Below are 19,292 nucleotides of genomic sequence, written 5' to 3'. Positions count from 1 at the left end.
AAAGAGAGAGAGATCACAAATAGGCAGAGAGACAGACAGAGAGAGAGATGAGGAGAAGCAGGCTCCCTGCTGAGCAGAGAGCCCCATGTGGGACTCGATCCCAGGCCCCTGGGATCATGACCCGAGCCGAAGGCAGAGGCTTAACCCACTGAGCCACCCAGGCGCCCCCAAACACACACTTCTTGTCAAGACTGGGGGTCTCTGGGACTCTCTCTTTCAGCAATAATGCCAAAAGTCCAGTTTGAGTCCCTTTATATTTATCTTAAGAGAGGTTTACTTAGGGTGCTTGGGTGACTCAGTTAGTTAAGCCTCTGCCTTTGGCTTGGGCCCTGATCTCAGGGTCCTGGGATTGAGCCCCAGGTTGGGCTCCCTGCTCAGCAGGGAGCCTGCTTCTCCTTCTCCCTCTGATCCTCCTTCCTGCTTATGATCTCTGTCTCAAATAAATAAATAAAAATTTTAAAAGATATATTTATTTATTTATAAGTAATCTCTACACCCAACGTGGATCTCAAACTTTACCAGCTGAGTCAGCCAGGCACCCTGAGTCTCTTTCACATAAAATGAGGCCACTTCCAAGAGACTTTGTAGAGCGCCTCTTTCCCTTTTCTTTCTCTCCTTCTTTCCTAATCTCTAGGGTTACTCTATCAAGGTGGTGGCTACTTATATGGAAATTTAAGTTTAATAAAAATAAAAATTTCTCAGTCACACTAGTCATATTCCAAATATTTAGTAGGCACATGTGGCAACTGGCTGCCATATGGAACATTGCAGATGCAGGACATTTCCTTTACCATAGAAAGTTCTACAAGACAGTGCTGTTTTAGGGATGAGCTCTTATCTCTTGTCACTATCCCTTCCTTGGAAAGTTTTATTTCTCTCTTTCTATCCAATCCTCTTTTTTTCTTTTTCTTTCTTTCTTTTTAATTGATCAGCAAAATTCTCTGTTAGAACCTAACATAATGTCTGCAGGGATAAGCCTGTGGAAATTACAGGGTTTGAAAATAGTTGTTTGGCAAACAAACACAGCTAATAAATCATCCCAAAGAAAAATGCACAGCCTCACTAGCAATTAAATAAATGAAAGTTAAAATAACCTGACATACCATTACATACTGTCTAGACTACGAAAAATGTGTAAAAATGGTGGTCTGTAATATTGGTAGCACTGTGGGGAAAGAGGCACCATTACATACTGCTAGCCATCCAGGGAATTAGGTAAACCCTCTTGAAACACCATCTGGAACTACGTTACAGAAACTATAAAACTATTTTCTGGCTGAATTAATTCCACTTAATGACTACTATTTATTTACTTAACATATAGCTGGTGTGATGCATAGTACTTGGTACTTTAGTTTTCTTATTTTAAAATTTTTATTATTTTTTAAAATTTTGTTTATGTATTTGACAGAGAGAGAACACAAGCTGGGCAAGAGGCAGCGGGAGAGGGAGAAGCAGGCTCCTCTCTGGGCAAGGACCCTGAGATCATGTCCTGAGCAAAAGACAGATGCTTAACCCGCTAAACTACCCAGGAGTTCCCATTTTTTTAAAGTACTTTTCTTCTTTTTTTATAAAAGATTTTATTTATTTATTATTTGAGGAGAGAGAGTGCAAGAGAAGGGGTAGGGCCAGAGGGAGAAGCCGACTCCCCATTGAGCAGGGAGAACTGATCCAGGACACGTTCTTGGTTCTTGGGAGTCCAGGATCATGATCTTAGCTGAAGGCAGTCACTTAACCGACTGAGCCGCCCAGGCGCCCTAAAGTACTTTTCACAACAATCCTATGAGATAGGTAGGAATCCTTATTCTCATTTTAAAAAGTCAGCAAACTCAGGTTCACAGAAGTTAGATAAGCTACCCAGAGGAAAAGATCAAGAAAGTGGCTGAGTCAGGATTCAATCTCAGACCCGTTAACCTTGCCAGAACCTGGCCAGAACATCGCACTGACTCTCATTTCAGAGAATTACCTCCAAGGGAATAGTATACTTGGGGCAAGAGAAGAAATTTATGAAAAATATAAATGCTAGCATAATTCTTCCAAAAGGAAAAACTGGAAAATGCACACAGGAGATAATGTAAATTAGGCCCGGCACATACCAGGATCTCCATAAATGCTTAATTTTTTAAAAAAGCAATTGGGTGGGGAAAAGCTCTGACCCTTTACGCCTGGGTGGCTCAGTGGGTTAAAGCCTCTGTCTTCGGCTCAGGTCATGATCCCAGAGTCCTGGGATCGAGCCAGGCATCGGGCTCTCTGCTCGGCAGGGAGCCGGCTTCCCCCTCTCTCTCTGCCTGCCTCTCTGCCTACTTGCGATCTCTGTCAAACAAATAAACAAAAATCTTAAAAAAGAAAAAAAAAAAAAAAAAAAAAGCTCTGGCCCTTTAAACGACAGAGTCTGGTTAGGAAAGGAAGCCGCAGACTGTGCTTACGTGAAAAGCTTCAGGCCACATTTGAATGAGCATGCGCAAAAGCTCGCCCTCGTTCCCTCGCCACGTTCCTATACTCAAATGCGCGTGCGCCGCCTGAGCCTGGGGCAGGCAGTTGGCTCCGCCCACCTATTTAGGCAGGCGGAGACAGTCGCGTGAGTTCAGCGGACCTACAATCTCCCGCGCTATTAAGCAGCCCGCCCCTTTTTGCACATGCGCATACTTCAAGCACTAGAAGGAGGGGTTGTTGAGTGGGTCTTGAAGCTGCGCCTGCGCCGTGGACGCCCCTGCCGGAAGTGGGCGGGCCGTATTCCAAAGCCTAAAGGGCGGAGGGAGAAAACGCGGCAAATGCCAATGTTGCTGAAGGGAAAGCATGTTGGGGGCGCTGTCCCAGATGTCCTGCTGCAGAACTAGTCAACGTAGAAATGTAAAGACCAGAATGTGATCGCAGAGAAATTCCTTGCCGATTTAAACAAGGTTTCACAAGATTATTCTGTTTACATGTGTGTTAAATGAAGGGTTTAGGGAAAGGGAGGATTTTCCCCGAGTTTCCTTTTTTCCTCATGAATTCTTGTATTTCTAGAAGGCTTCAGGGCTCGGGGAGATTTGAATGCCTCCCATGTGCCCAGTTTGAAAGCAAGTATTATGAAAAGAAATTAGAGAGGAACGTGTTCTTGTCCACAGAAACGTTCGTTCCAGGAGTCAGGAAACTGTCTGGAAGACACGTGCGGTAAGAGTCGGAGAAGAAACAAGTCTGCATCGAGCTAAGTGATTTTGTGTCGTTAAAATGGTAAATGCTTTGGAAGTCCCTTGTGTCACTTCATCGGCTTTATTCCATAAACATTTGTGGAAAGCATCTTGTGTTTTATACGAACGCACCTTACTGGATACTGGAAATTCAAAGATGAATGTAACTCAGCCCCTGCCCCTGAAAAGTTCACACCGTGGGGCCCGGGAGTGGGACTAGCCTGGGCAAGGTCCTGGACTGGGAATGATAGTGTAAAGTAGCTTTGGAGACTGCCTTGACTGAAACGGGAGGGTGACCTCAAAGAGCATGGGCGATGGTGTCCTATGAACATAGCGGAGGATGGGGGCAGGGGGGAGGGTAGTCCGGGAGAGAGGAGGTTAGGTGCCAAGCTGAGAATGTTTGAAACCAAATCCGGTGGTTAGGAACCTGTGTGTTTTCTTGAGTAGGCTCCACACCCAGCATGGGGCTTGAACTCAGGACCGTGAGATCAAGAGTTACATGCTCTACTAACTAGCCAGCCTGCAACCCCCCCCTCCTCCCCGCCAACTGTCAGTCCTTTAACCCTAGTGAATGGTTGAAAAACTGGTCCTTTCCCTAACCTACTTCATTTTCTCCTACGATATAATTATGGTATTTGATACTGACTTTGCCCTATGTCTTCACACATGTCCTGGGCCATGATAATATGGGCAGCTAGAGTGGGCAGGTGGCTATGGTTGGACATTCTTTGTTGCTACAGAAATTCTGTGCCCTTTCCTCCTTGATGGTAGATCTCCAAATGTATGAGCTTCCCTTTTGTCCAGGGAAAGTGACCCCCACCTCCCAGAGCCAGAGGGCAAAGTCTTTTCTGTAAAGATAATAAATATTTTTTTACTTTGAAGGCCAAATATATGTGTGTGCGTGTGCATGTTAACAATAATATATAAATATGGCAACAATATATAGCTACACTTCTAAAATATTGATGAATGAAATTGAAATCATGTTGCAAATAATATGGACCTCATTCCTTACTCAAAATGTTAGGCTCTGCCTTCCTTCCTTCAGGCTGCTGTAACAAAATACCACAGGCTGGTATTAGAAACTGTAACAGAGTTTTCTTTCTCATAGTCTGGAGGCTGAAAGTCCAAAATAAGGCTATCAGCATGGTCAGCCAAGTGCCCTCTCTTGGGTTGTAGACTTCTTATTGTATCCTCACGTGGTGGGAACTCTGTGGGGTTTCTTGTAAGGACACTAATCCTACTTATGAAGTCTCCACTCTCAAGGTCTAGTCGCCTCCCAAAGGCCCCCCTACCTAATACCATCACATTGGGCGTTGGGTTCCAACATGTGAATTTAGGGGGATACAGCATTTAGGCCATAGCAGGATGTAAGTATAAATATTAATAAGAAAATCTCATGATGGGGCGCCTAGGTGGCTCAGTGGGTTAAAGCCTCTGCCTTCGGCTTGGGTTGTGATCTCAGGGTACTGGGATCAAGCCTCTCTGCTGGGCAGGGAGCCTGCTTCCCCACCTCTCCCTCTGCCTGCCTCTCTGCCTACTTTTGATCTCTCTCTCTGTCAAATAACGAAATTTAAAAAATCTTAAAAAAAAAAAAAAAAAAAAGTAAGAGTAATCCTGCCTCTGGCAACGAACTCCCAGCTGTGTGCCAGCATAAATAGACACGAAGCTCATTGTAGCATTGTTCTGCAAATCCCAAACAGGAAGTGGCGTGATTGTTTATCAGTGATAGCAAAGTAAACCTTAGGTACTATTCATACTCTAGAATATCATAACAGGTAAAACAAACAAATGATAGTCACGTGCAAATATACGATAGCCCAAAAGAAAACCAGGGTAAAGATAAATAACAAAAAGAAAATAAAAGTATAATTTCATTTAGAAAATTTTGAAACTAGGAAGAACAAATCTATGTTATCTAGGGATGCAAAGATAAATAGTAAAAACTACAAGGAAGGGCGCCTGGGTGGCTCAGTGGGTTAAGCCGCTGCCTTCAGCTCAGGTCATGATTTCAGGATCCTGGGATCGAGTCCCGCATCGTCCCGCATCGGGCTCTCTGCTCAGCAGGGAGCCTGCTTCCCTCTCTCTCTGCCTGCCTCTCCGTCTACTTGTGATCTCTGTCAAATAAATAAATAAAATCTTAAAAAAAAAAAAAAAACTACAAGGAAAAGCAAAGTAATTAGGATTGCAGTGACCTCTGGGGAAAAGAAGAGGACTGCGAATCAGCAGGGGAGAGTCTTTGGGGGCTGTCCGTGTTCTTTTTTTTGTTGTTAACTGAAATCTAATTGACATACAAAATCCTATGCAGGTATACCTCATAGTGATTCAGTATTTTTGTACATTACAAAATGATTACCCTATAAAGTTATTACAGTGTCATTATTATTATTATTTGTAATGGTTTTTTATTTTTAAAATTTTAAAAAAATCTTTGTTTATGCGTTTAAACTTTTTTTTTAAAGATTTTATTTATTTATTTGACAGAGACACAGCCAGAGAAGGAACATAAGCAAGGGAAGGGGGAGAGGGAGAAACAGGTTTCCTGCCAAGCAGGGAGCCCAATATGGGGCTGGATCCCAGGACCCTGGGATCATGACCCAAGCCGAAGGCAGATGCTCAACCAAGTGAGCCACCCAGGTGCCCCAATTTTTGCATTATTTTAAAAAATTAATACTTTGGTTGTTTTCTGGTTCTAGAAGTAGTACATGCTGAAATGACTATCCCAAAATCAAGGTTACTTTCGTGGGGAGGGCAGGAGAAAGTTATGGTCAGGGAAGAGTTTTATCTAGAGTGGTGACAATCTTATTCTTGATGTGGGTCTTAGTTGTACAGATTCTCTTTATAATTTTCATTTAAACTATATATAAAAATTGTATGTAGGGGTGCCTGGGTGGCTCAGTGGGTTAAAGTCTCTGCCTTCGGCTCAGGTCATGATCCCAGGGTCCTGGGATCAAGTACTGCAAGGGGCTCTCTGCTCAGCAGGGAGCCTGCTTCCCCCTTTCCCTCTGCCTGCCTCTCTGCCTACTTGTGATCTCTGTCTAATAAATAAATAAAATCTTTAAAAAAAAAAGTCTTTAAAAAATAGTATGTACTTTTAAGCATATATATGTCACAATAAAAAGATAAAAATTGTTATAAATTTGGAAATCAAGTGTTTTTTGTTTTATTAAAGATGAAGAGCATTGAAATATTTGTACCACCCAAACTCTGTGAATGGTAGTTTTTTAGGTGGGAGAAAAAAAAATATTTGTTAACCTTTGTTGAACAAGCCTTTTTGCCTTTTGTTGGAAGAAACAAATTCTGAGACGTCGCCAGCAGGTGGTGCAATGAAACAAGACTTGATCTTGGAGCCTGAAAAGCAAACCAAGACAAAAACATGAAAAGCAGCCAACACGCCACCTAGTCATTGGAAAACATTTTTGTGAATTTCCTGCTATCTACAATCTTCCTCCAATATCTTCCATCATACAAAAGAATCTGGTACATACGGCTTCACTGGGGAACTGTCAGACTTCATTCTCCAAATGCATCGAACAAAGAAAAACATAGATGCTCGATGTTTTCTTCCTTTTGTTTCACAGAGGGCCTTCCAAATAATAGAGGAGTGGCTGGGATTCATGATATAGGGCTTTTGTGTCTGCAACAAATGAGGAGAGCAAAGGTGTCTACTAATACACTCCTCGTGTATTCTGCTATGGCATTTGGCTTTTGAGATGAATTAGGAAGTGTTCAGCTTCTAAACCTTTATCAAGCGCTTCCACACATCTCTGGCCATTGGAGGTTGTGGAAATTTTCACTAGAGAATTCATAATAGAAAAGATAAGATTTTTTTTTTAAATCTGGAGACCAAGCCAAAAAAGGGATCACCATGCTCATTGTCCCTTTTGTCAAGATACATTTCTTTGGGGCAAGGTGGGCATTAGGACTGACAGAGGAAGATGGTGGTAATGGGCGATTGGTTACAGATGAGAAGGAAAGATCAGATAAATAATTATGCTCAGGATAATGGGAGCCAGGTTTCCCACTGTTGGAAAAGGGAGTTGAGGATATGGAAAAGGGAGAAAGCTAGAATGAACTCTGTGGAGTGGAATTGGATATTGGTGTGAGGTCGTAGTTTTCCACATTAAAGACAGAGCTTTAGGTATAGGTGCAAATATGAGCAAATATCTAAGTACACACATACATATGGTCCCTAGATCTGTCCTCGAAGACTGCTGGCAGTAGTGACATCCTGTAGTGATGAACACACATCGAGTACCTTGAACTTGATTTCTAGATTCCTTTCTCCACTAACCGGAACCAGGAATGTTTGGAGAAATGGCTCATTCCAGAGTTGGAACAGGGAAATTGTAAGATGTGCTTGGAACTTTTTTTTTTTTTTTTAAGATTTTATTTTTAAGTAATCTCTATACCCAGTGTGGGGCCTTGAGCTTACAAACCCTAGATCAGGAGTCTCATGCTGTACCAGCTGAGCCAGCCAGGCACCACTGGAACATCTTCTTGTGTCAAAAACCAAGGAAGGACTCATTGTGGGGACCTATTGCAAGGACACAAAAGTCAGTTAAGGAAAGAGAGTAACTTTACAGTAGAGAAGCTGGGGAAACATTAAGTGAAATGAACATCATCTCTCGTGGAACACAGTGAAGTTTTCAGACCCCCTGATGAGCTGCCATGAGAACACAGCATCACTTCTGTGGTGGTCCTAAACAAGGATACCCAACCTTAGTCTAATCACGAGGATGTATTAGGCAAGCCCTAACTGAGGACAGTTCTACAAAATAACGGTCCTGTCCTCTTCAGAAATACCAAGATAAGAAAGACAAGAAATATGGAGGGAGTGTCCCATATGAAAGCAGACTTCCAGAGGCGTGGCAGCCAAACCTAGCGAGTACTTGGATCTTGCTCTAAAGAGCACTGTTGGCACATTGGAAAGCTTGAATGGATCTGAGGATTAGAGGGTAGTGATATATTAGTCTTAATTTCGATGATTGTGCTTTGGCAGATTAGGAAATGTTCTTGATTGTAGGAAGTGCTCACTAAAATATTCAGGGGTGATGGGGCAAAGCGCATCAGCCAAATGGGTCTGAAAAATCCCTTCTTTGTACTGTACTTGCAGCTTTTCCTTAAGTTGGAGATTGTTAAATAAGTTAAAAGATTTTGGGGCATCTGCGTGGCTCAGTGGGTTAAGCCTCTGCCTTCTGCTCAGGTCATGATCTCAGGGTCCTGGAATTGAGTCCCACATCGGGCTCTCTGCTTGGCAGGGAGCCTGCTTCCCCCTCTCTCTGCCTGCCTCTCTACCTACTTGTGATCTCTCTCTGTCAAATAAATAAGCAAAATCTTAAAAAAAAACTTCATATGTATGTGTAATCAATTTACAGAAAGGGAGAAAATATTTACAATTGTGTATGTGATAAGGGACTTGTATCCAGAATATATAAAGAACCCTTACAACTCAACAGTAAAGAAGGTAAATAGCCCTGGGCACCTGGGTGGGTCCGTTGGTTAAGCAACTACTTTCAGCTCAGGTCAGGGTCCTGGAGTCCTGGGGATCCAGTCCGCATCGCAATCCCTGCTCAGTGGGAAGCCTGCTTCTCCCTCTGTCCCTCTCCCCTCTCATGTGTGTGCGCTCTTTCTCTCATTCTCTCTTTCAAATAAATAAATAAGATCTTTAAAAAAAGAGGGGGGAAATAACCTCATTTAAAAATGAGCAAAGGATTAGAATAGACATTTCTCCAAAAGAAGATATATGAAGGGTCAATAAACACATGAAAAGACACTCAACATTTTTAGCGGTTAGGAAAACACAAAATTAAAACCACAATGAGATAGACTCCACACAGAACTGTAAGGATGGCTAAAATGAAAAACAGACAACAACCAGTGTTGACAGGGATGTGGAGACATTGGAGCCTTCGTGCATTGCTAGTGAGGGTGTGAAATGGTGTGGCTACTTTGGAAAACAGTTCGACAGTGGCTCAAAATGTTAAACACAGGGGCACCCGGGTGTTAAACACAGTGGCTCGACAGTGGTTCGACAGTGGCTCAAAATGTTAAACACAGGGGCACCTCGGTCAGTTAAGTGTCTAACATTGGCTCAGGTCATGATCTCAGGGTGGTGGGATCGAGCCCCAAGTCTGGTTCCCTGCTCAGCGGGAAGCTTGTTTCTCCCTCTCCAACTCCCCCTGCTTGTGTTCCCTCTCTCTGTCTAATAAATAAAATCTTTAAAAATATGTAAATTAAAAAATAAAGCTTTATTTAATAAAAAGAGAAGACCCCGGGAGAGTTGATGCTGCGAATCCCCTCCTGAGGGCCAGAGAAGACTGATGTCCCAGCTAAAGCGGTCAGTCAGAGCGAGAGAGGGAGAATTCTCTCTCCACCTTTTTGTTCTATTCAGACCCTCGACTGACTGGATGGGCCACCCCCACCACACTGGGGAAGACAATCTGATTTACTCAGTCTACCAATTCAAATAATCTCTTCCACAAACACTGTCACAGACACACCAAGAGTAACATTTAGCCAGACATCTGGGCATTGTGTGGCCTAGTCAAGTTGACATATGAAATCAGCCATCACAATATCTCAATAAAACTATTAAAATATACTATTATATTAAATATTAATATTAAAATATTAATTATAAAAATTCTTGTGTGTAATATATATTTTTAAATTATATATTGCAATATAATGTTAAATATAAATTTATTATAAAACAAACTATTAAAATATACTATTATATATTATGTATAGGGGCACCTGGCTGGCTCAGTCAGTAGGGTGTGAGCCTCTTGAACTCAGGGGTCATGAGTTTGAGCCCCATGTTGGGCATAGAGTTTACTTAAAACAACAACAAGAACAACAACAATATATATTACCCTTCAAAACTATAATGGTCATAAAAAACAAAGAAACACTGAGTACAATCACAGAGCAGAGGAGACTATTAAAGACAGGAACCCTAAATGCCACGTCAGGCTGAATTCTGGAACAGAAAAAGGATGTCAACGGAAAAACGAAAAATCTGAGTAAAGTCTGGAGTTTTGTTTATAGTAACATGCCTGTGTTAATTTTTTGTGGTTTTTTTTCTAATTTTAAGATTTTATTTATTTTTGAGAGAGAGCGTGAGCACATGCTGGGGGCCAGAGGGGCAGAGAGAGAAGCAGACTCCCCGCTGAGTGGGGATTCTGATGCGGGACTCGATCCCAGGACCCTGAGATCATGACCTGAGCCGAAGGCAGATGCTTAACGACTGAGCCACCCAGGCACCAGATTTCTTGGTTTTGATAAAGGTGTCATGGTTACGTAAATTGTTGGCATGAGGGAAAACTGAGTGAAGAGTACGTAGGAATTCTCTGTACTCTCTTTGCAGCTTTGTAAATGTAAAAGCATCCCAAAATAAAAAAAAAATTATTTTAAACCCAAATACATCGTCAGTGCTTTCCAGTACTTACATAGTTTTGGCACTTTATCTAAATTAATGGATTAATCCTCACAACAATACTACTGATGGTAACCCTGTTTATAGAGAAGGCGAATTATGGACTCAAGGTCATACGTCTGGCAAGTGGAAGGGCTGGGACTTAAACATGGGTTTTGCTGGGCCAAAGAAATCCCATGCCCTTCCAGCAAGGACTTGTAGCCCCAGGTATGTCCAGTAGTGCAAATAACTGAGCAAGGACAGAAAGGGCATTTTGATACCTGAAGAGTAAACACTAAATAAATGAAATTTAATAATAATGCTTGGGGTACCTGGGTGGCTCAGTTGGCTCAGTGGGTTAAAGCCTCAACCTTCGGCTCAGGTCATGGTCCCAGGGTCTTGGGATCGAGCCCCGCATCGGGCTCTCTGCTCAGCAGGGAGCCTGCTTCCTCCTCTGTGCCTGCTTCTCTGCCTACTTGTGATCTCGGTCTGTCAAATAAATAAATAAAATATTTAAAAAAACAAATAATGCTTGCTGTTTACATTATATGTGAACTGGGGTGCCTGGTTGGCTCCGTTGGAAGAGCAAAGCACAACTCTTAATTTTGGGGTTGCAAATTCAAGCCCCAGGTTGGGCGTAGAGATTATTTAAATAAATAAAACTTAAAAAAAAAAAAAAAGCCATGAACAGAAAGATAGGGGCTTATAATTTCCATCAAACACCTGAAAAACATTTCAGAAAAAAAAAATTCATTCAATTTACATGATGGACTACTTCTGTTATACTAAATTCACCCAATCTTTTTTTCAGGTTGCAGGAATGATCATGTACCTTTAATCAGTATGTACACAATATATATATATTTAAAGATTTTATTTATTTGTTAGAGCAAGAGAGCACAAGCAGGGGGAGCAGCAGGCTCCCCGCTGAGCAAGAAGCTCATTGCAGGACCAGATCCCAGGAGCCTGGGATCATGACCTGAGCTGTAGGCAGATGCTTAACCAACTGAGCCACCCAGGCACCCCTATACACAGTATTTTGGACTCTACTTTTTTACTTAACATGATTTAATATACCTGTTTAGAGGCATCCATTTAGCTCCCATAGTGATCATTTTAACAGCCATATAGTATTATATGAAATAGACTACAGCTTCCTTCATCGTTTGCCTGTTGTGGGGCATCTGGGATGTTTCCAATGCGTGGCTGATCTAAAAAGTGCTGCTATAAACATCTTTGCCCAAATTGCTTGTTAAAATCTTTGGGGACTATTTTGAGCAAGGGCATTTGTGGGAAGCAGATGAAGGAAAAGTCCCTGGAATTTTCAGTTCTCCTTGGACAGATGCTCTTTTTTTAGAATTAGCTCTTGGCATCCTGTAACGGGTAAATAACACAGCTATCGGTAGCTGGATCATCTTGGATACGTTACTTCACCTCTCCGCAACTTGGACTCTCGCTATTTAAAATGTGGTGCTCGGACCAATGATGTTGGCTGGGAGCTTGTAGAATTACAGGATCACTGGCTCTTCCTAGCACCTACTGAATCAGAATCTGCATTTATTTATTTATTTGTTTTTAGATTTTTTATTTATTTATCAGAGAGAGAGAGGGGGAGAGAGCGAGCACAGGCAGACAGAATGGCAGGCAGAGGCAGAGGGAGAAGCAGGCTCCCTGCTGAGCAAGGAGCCCGATGTGGGACTCGATCCCAGGACGCTGGGATCATGACCTGAGCCGAAGGCAGCTGCTTAACCAACTGAGCCACCCAGGCGTCCCCGGAATCTGCATTTAACAAGATCTTCAGTAGGTAGTTTCTCTTCTTTTCTTTCCTTTTTTTTTTTTTTCTTTTTTAAGATTTTATTTATTTATTTGACAAGAGATTGCAAGTAGGCAGAGAGGCAGGTAGTGGGGGTAGCGGGGAAAGAAGGCTCCCCGCTGAGCAGAGAGCCATGGGGGCCTGATCCCAAGACCCTGGGATCATGAGCCGAAGGCAGAGGCTTTAACCCACTGAGCCACCCAGGCGCCCCAGATCTTCAGAAGGTAGTTCTTGATCACATTATAAGCTGAAGAAACTAGGCCTTAAAATATTCACCTGTCAAACAGAGAATAGAGGTCCTTCCTTAAGGCACTTGAAGACTTAGAGCACGGATGTGTATACATGAAGTATCTACGAAGAGCACTAGGCACATAGTGACCGCTATGTGTTTGCTACTTTTATGACTCTTCCCAACTGGTGTACAAAGTCTCAGGCTACCAGGTTCCTAAATAGAGTGCCTTAAAGAGAACAGCTCCCCTGGTGGGATGGGCAGGGTTGAGGAGGATAACATACTTTCTCACCCCGAGTGATCAAAGTTCTTAAGCAGAGCCAGATCCGGCCCCAGGGAGCTGACAACAGAGTCTGAACACACTTTGGGCAGGAACCGGGACAGGGCGACAGCAGCCAGGTATGAACTGAGACTTTTGGCACCCCCGAGTGGCTGTGCAGATTGGGGTGGCCAGCCCCTGCCATCTACAAAAGGGCTGGTGAATAATGCATACCAAGTCCTGATCCCACAGGGAGAACAGTCCCTTAGATTTGCAGCCTGACTGCTGGCCAGCCTGCAGATAAGGTGCACCTGCCCAGATCTCCCTGGGGGGCAGGCCCAGCTTCTCCCAACACAGGTGGCCTGGGGCAGATGGACTTGCTTGGATTGAGTGGCTGCCAGCAAAGGTGGAGGGACATCTTCCCAAATCCTCCGCTGGTGCCACTTTACTCATCCTTCAAGGCCCCGTGTTTCCTTTTTGATTCCACTAATCCCAATTAAGTAAGCCCACTTCTGTTTTTTTTCACCATATGAGTGGTCCATCTGGTTTTGTAATCTTCATGACATACTCTATCAGGAGTCTCAAATTCAGGTGGCTCCAAGGACTACAGTTCCCATAAATACATGAAGTGTGGTCTGGGGCAAGACAGTTGAGCATGGTGGGGACTGGGGCAAGTGGCAAGCCCATTTTACTCTGTTCCAGCCCATTGCCACGCAGAGAGAGATGTGAGCCTAGTGTGATCAGATCCTCTCATTTTTCAAAAGACAGTGGAAGTTTGGACTTTAAGTATGCCTGGCTGGCTCAGCTAGTAGAGCCTGCAACTCTTGATCATGGGGTTGTGACATTCAAGCCCTAAGTTGGGTGTAGAGATTACTTAAAAAAAAAAAAAAAATGAAAGTTTAGGGGCACCTGGGTGGCTCAGTGGGTTGAGCCTCTTCTTTCAGCTCAGGTCATAGTCTCGGGGTCCTGGGATCGAACCCTGCATCGGGCTCTCTGCTCGGCAGGGAACCTGCTGCCCCCTCTCTCTCTGCCTGCCCCTCTGCCTACTTGTGATCTCTCTCTCTCTCTCTGTGTCAAATAAATAAATAAATAAATAGAAAGAAAGTTTGGATTTTAATGTGAAATTGTCCTTTTCATAATTAAAAGACTTACATAAATGTTTATAGTGGCTTTATTCATAATCAGCTCAAATTGGAAACAACCCAAAGTTCCCTCAACCAGTGAATGGATAAAGAATGGAGAAGCAAATTGATCACACAATGAGATATACTCAGCAGAAGAAAAAAAAGAAATGAACTATTGATCACACGGATCCCAAATGCATTATGTTGACTTCTGCTTCTGGCCAAGAAACAGTAACATGGACCAGACCTACCTTCTCATCTGAAACAAGCACAAAATGGGGAAAAACACATGAAATTATGTTTTTCATTCAAGACACTGGACATCAGTCAACAGAGGACGCGATCACTGAGAAACAGGTAACAACTTGTAAGAATTACTCTACCATTGTCCCATTTATTGTCTTGAGAGTTTCTAGGTGGTGATGCAGGGCGGGGAATCCCAGGTGAAGCCTGGGAGACCCCCAGAGTTGAGAAGATAGAGCTGAGAGCCCGGGGGTGCAAGGAAGTTGGAATTGTAATGAGGAAACAGCTGCACACAGAGACCCGAGCGGTCCACCAAACCCCCTCCAGCAGTCAGCGGAGCACTGGTCAGCATGTACGCAAGGGCAGCCACCTGAGGCCAAGGAAGGAACCACCTACAATGATTAGAAGTAAGAGTGTATAGCCCTCACACTGGCCCAGGAATAGTGCCTCATCCCAACAGCCAGAATGGAAAACTTCATGGTGTACTGATCTTGCCTCACGTAGTGGGGGGAAAAAATCAGCTCTCGACTGAGCCCTGTTTTAGTCCCAGATAAATGCTAAAAGCAAGATCGGAAAGGATAAAATTGTTTCCAAGTAACTGCGTCTAATGTAAAGCTTAAGGATATTTTTAGGGAAACCGAAATACAAAAGAAGGAGAGGGAGGGAAGACAGGAGGAAGAGAAGAAAAAGGGGTAGATGAAGGGAATGAATCAACAAGGTAAAATGCACGATGCCTGGCATCCAATCTGCAATAATGAGGCATGATAACACGCCTTAATTCACTTTTATTGAAAGGTATTGTTAGGAGTTGAACTGTGTCTCCCAAAGATATATATATATATATATTTTAAAGATTTTATTTATTTATTTTCAGAGAGAGAGAGAGCACAGTCTGGCAGAGTGGCAGACAGAGGGAGAGGGAAAAGCAGGCTCTCTGCTAAGCAGTGAGCTGGACATGGGGCTCTATCCCAGGACCCTAGGACCACAACCCAGATGCTTAACTGACCAAACTACCTAGGCATCCCTCCCAAAGATATGTTGAAGTTCCAACCTCCAGGGATGACAGTCATAATTCAAAGTCGGTCATTAATTAACCGGAAATCTTGAGTAAATCATGCTTTTCTTCAGGCATCAGATAAGACTTCTGAATGTCGGGGTTCTCAGTGGGTTAAAGCCTCTGCTCTCTCTCTGCCTGCCTCTCTGCCTGCTTGTGATCTCTGTGTCAAATAAATAAAATCTTAAAAAAAAAAAAGACTTCTGAATGTTTCTCTGTGTGCTTATGTGTATATTCCCCATTCAGAGTTTTTAGAGTGGCTTATGAACCCCAAAAGTTGAGAACCTTTGCACTAGATGGTCTTTTATGTTTATTCCTTCAACAAATATTAAGGACTTACTTTGTGCCAAGCTCGGGGAATACAATGATGACCAAGACAGAGACAAGATCCCTGAGATCTCATGCTGATTCTATACCCATGGAGGGATTCACACAACCAGTATGGAGACAAACACTTTCAAGTAACGGTAACTTATATGAAGGAAATAAGACAGGTGACAGAGAAGTGACTGGGAGGAGGCATGAAACTCTGAGTATTCAGGAAAGGTCTTTTTTTTTTTTTTCAGAGGTGTTGTTACCATTTGAATTGTGTCCCCCAGAAAGATATGTTGAAGTTCTACGACCCATTATCTCAGAAGGTTGTCCTTATTTAGAATCAGTGTCTTTGCAGATGTAATTAGTTCAACTTAGATGAAGTCATGCTGGAGTGGGTGGACCCTTAAATCCAGTAAGATTAGTGTCCTTATAAGAGGAGAGGACACAGAGACAAGCACACAGGGAAGAAGGCCATGTAACAACAGAGGCAGAGCCTGGAGGGATGAAGCTGCAAGCCAAGGAATGATAAGGACTGAGGGTCACCACAAGCTAGGAAGAAGCAAGGAAAGATTTTACCCAGTCTTGGAGCTTGTGTTTGCTGACACTTTGATTTCACACTCCTAGCCTCCAGAATTGTGAGACAGAATACACTCCTATTGTTTAAGGCACTCAGTTTGTGGTATTTAAACAGCGCAGTTTGTGGTTAAGGCACTCCTGGGATTTTTTCTTCTCTTCCTCCTCCCCTTGCCCCTCCCCTGCTCCCTCCTCTTCCTTTTGTTTTTTGTTTAGTAGTCTTCGCGTCCAGTGCAAAGCTTGAACTCAGGACTCTGATCAAGAGTTGCACGCTCTACCTACTGAGCCAGGCAGGTTCCCCAGCAGCCCCAGGAAATTAACACAGGTGTCGTTGGAACTAAGGATTGAATGATGAGGAAAAGGCAACCATACGATTTGGAGGGAATGTTTCCTGAAGGGTAAGAAGAGAAAAAGAAACCGTGTCTGCGAAGTACTGATCCAGGGGAGTGAGACAGGAGATGTGACTGCGAAGCTAGGCAGGGTTAGATCTTGCAGGTCCATGCAGGGAAAGGAGGCAGTGGTGTCACATGAGCGACAGACACAGCTGTCAAGAGAGTCACGCAGAATCTTAGGGGGCAGGAGTCTTGGTTGCAGTTAAGTAATGACAGGGGAGACGACGGGTCCCTCTTGAGCTTCCCCGCCCTGCCTGGCGACCTTGCTGGATGGTCAATGTCAGTTCTAGCATTCCCAGCCGTTGCCTTCGACTCTGGTCAGGCAATGCCAAGGGGTGGTGAGCTTTCACCTCCTCCGAATCTTCCTTACGACTCCAGACATCCCCAATAAACACAATCTAAGTAAGATAAGCTCTGCAAATGCAGCTTGTGGACAAGCTCCCCAGCCTCATAGGAGAGACTGGAAGCGCAGGAGCATTCTCAAAGGGGCGGCAGCAGACACCTCCAAGCCGCGCCGAACTACAGCGCCCCCCATCCCGCGCGCGGGCGCGCGGGGGCGGAGCTGGGGAGGTGCGTGCGCATGCGCGGGGCCCTGCCTCCTGGCGAGGGGGTGGGGCGGGCGCTGGGGCGGGGGCTGTGACGTCAGGTGCGCGCGTGGCTCCGGCTGCGCAGGAACAGCTGGTGCCTCCGAAGGCGGCCGGCGGGCGGACGGGCTCCGGTGCTGGTGGCCTCCCGCGCCACGCTGCGGGAGCTGACGCCGCCGCCGCTGCCGCCGCCTCGCACCGCCGCACCATGTCCGGCCAGCTGGAGCGTTGCGAGCGCGAGTGGCACGAGCTGGAGGGAGAATTTCAGGAATTGCAGGTAGGGCCGGGCCACCTGGTCGCGCAACTGAGCTACCTGCGGTGCGGTGCCTTCCCCTTCCTGCCAACCCAGCCGGGGCGGTGGGGACCATCACGGTCCAGAGGGCTGCCCCTGGCTGGGCACTGGGGGCTGGTGGTCCGCGTGGGCCAGCACCCTCCTATCTCCCAGCACTTCAGTTCTTCATCCACTTGGGGCGCCCGGTGGAAGCTCCCCATTACCCCGCCTTCGCACCGACTCTTTGCTCCGCGCACCTCCTTCTCTGCAGAAACTTGGTCTGTGGCTTCTGAGGGGAACTTCCAGATGTGTCATGTGGGGGAGGCCTGAGGGGACATATATGTGCTGGGACTCAGAACAGCCCAGCCCCCACCTACGCAGGGGTCTTTCCTAACCGCACCCCTGTCCACCTGCTTTTGGCAGCCCAACTTCTGTATTTTGGTGGAGCAGTGCTCTCTTCTGCAACTACATTTTGAGAGATGTGCTTGGGAGCCGTTCACCTTGAACCTCTAGGCTTTGCTCAGGGATTAGAGACCCCTGTTCTGCGTCTTTGGGACTCTGGTGTCTGTGCCCTCCTCTGTGCTGCTACTGCAGGCTGAGTTTGGCGTTGTGGATGGCATCTGTCACTTCTGACAGCTGCGTTGCCTCCCTCCGTGATAGAGGCTGCTCTCAGCTCTCACCCATCTGGCCCAGAACCTTATACGGAGTAGGGAGAGGGCAGATGTAAGAGAGGCCCCTTGAGAAAATGGCATTGCCCCTGTGGGGTCCTGGCAGGAAAAGCTGTCCCTGAAAGGAGGTTCAGACACGTCTCAGCTACCAACTCAGGTGGCTAGAGACGTCTCACACATGAAACCTTGGGGTTGGCCAAGAGGGACTCCGGGACCAGTTTTGGAGATGGGGCTTTTTCCTCTGCAGCTACTAGATTGTGCCTGTTTTCTCTGAAGTTGGGCTCTGTTTGCCCGAAACCATACTGCACAGCTCTGCCCCACTTCTTCCTGTCCCCGGCTGGAGCCATGACGTTTTCCCTGTCCATGTAGCTCTCATCTCCAGTTGACTGTCCTCTTACAGGGTCCAGAGGAGGGGAGAGGAGATTGTCTGTGATGGGTCTTCTGGACCTGAGGCAGTAGGCCCTGATGTTTAAAGAGGGGGTTGCTGCAGAGATGGAGCAGGAAGATGGGGGCGAGGGGTTTGTTTTAGGCATGAGCAGAGAATAAAGTATCCAGAACTGGTATGCCTTTCTTGGCCTGTGCGGCATGTGTGGGTTGGTGCCCTCTCCTTCAGGTCTGGGGCTTGGGGCCCACCCAGTTCTCAGGGGACTCGTCTGGCTCCAGTCCCGTCGAGAAGATTCAGCTGCTTCCTAACACTTTGCCCTACTGGGCTCTTGGGTCAAATTCAGCTGTGAAGCCATGGAAGGGATGTTAGGGTCGGGAGTGGGAGAAGAGTTTTACCGTGTGGAGCTTTCGTTCCTGAATTCCTTTCCCTTGCCCTGCCTTACACTAGGAGGAGGAGTTGTCTTAACACTTCAGAGCCATGCAATTAATGCAATCAACAGCAATTAGCTAGCTAGTCTTGGCAGGCAGAGCTAGCAAAGGAGACATTGGATTTGTTGTTGTGTTCTTACTTGGTTCAGGTATGTGAGAGACAGAGAAGAACTGGGAATTCTGGGGTTTGCCCCCTGGTGCACAGCGAGGGCTGGAGGACAGCTGACTGTGGGAAAACTGAGGTGTCCGTTACTCAGTTCTTCAGCAGTGGGGGAACTGGAATGGACTGGGCCTATGGAGAGGAGGGACTCTGCTGGCCTCAGGGTTTAGTGGACAACTCCTGGGTCAGAGGACAGTGATGGAT

The 19,292-nt window shown here is 45.2% G+C and overlaps 1 protein-coding gene across 1 annotated transcript in view; it reads left to right on the top strand.

Annotated features, from left to right (window-relative positions):
* Positions 1-17,257: 17,257 nt before the first annotated feature.
* TMEM120B (transmembrane protein 120B) overlaps positions 17,258-19,292 on the top strand; it is a 42,895-nt gene continuing 40,860 nt past the window's right edge. Inside the window, exon 1 of the mRNA XM_059408355.1 lies at positions 17,258-17,453. Coding sequence (XP_059264338.1) covers positions 17,385-17,453 — 69 coding nt within the window. The 5' untranslated portion in view covers positions 17,258-17,384. The remainder of the gene's footprint in view (positions 17,454-19,292) is intronic.

Source organism: Mustela nigripes, chromosome 8 (assembly GCF_022355385.1).
Source record: "Mustela nigripes isolate SB6536 chromosome 8, MUSNIG.SB6536, whole genome shotgun sequence".
Taxonomy (NCBI): Eukaryota; Metazoa; Chordata; class Mammalia; order Carnivora; family Mustelidae; genus Mustela; species Mustela nigripes.
This window is presented reverse-complemented; position numbering and strand designations above follow the sequence as displayed.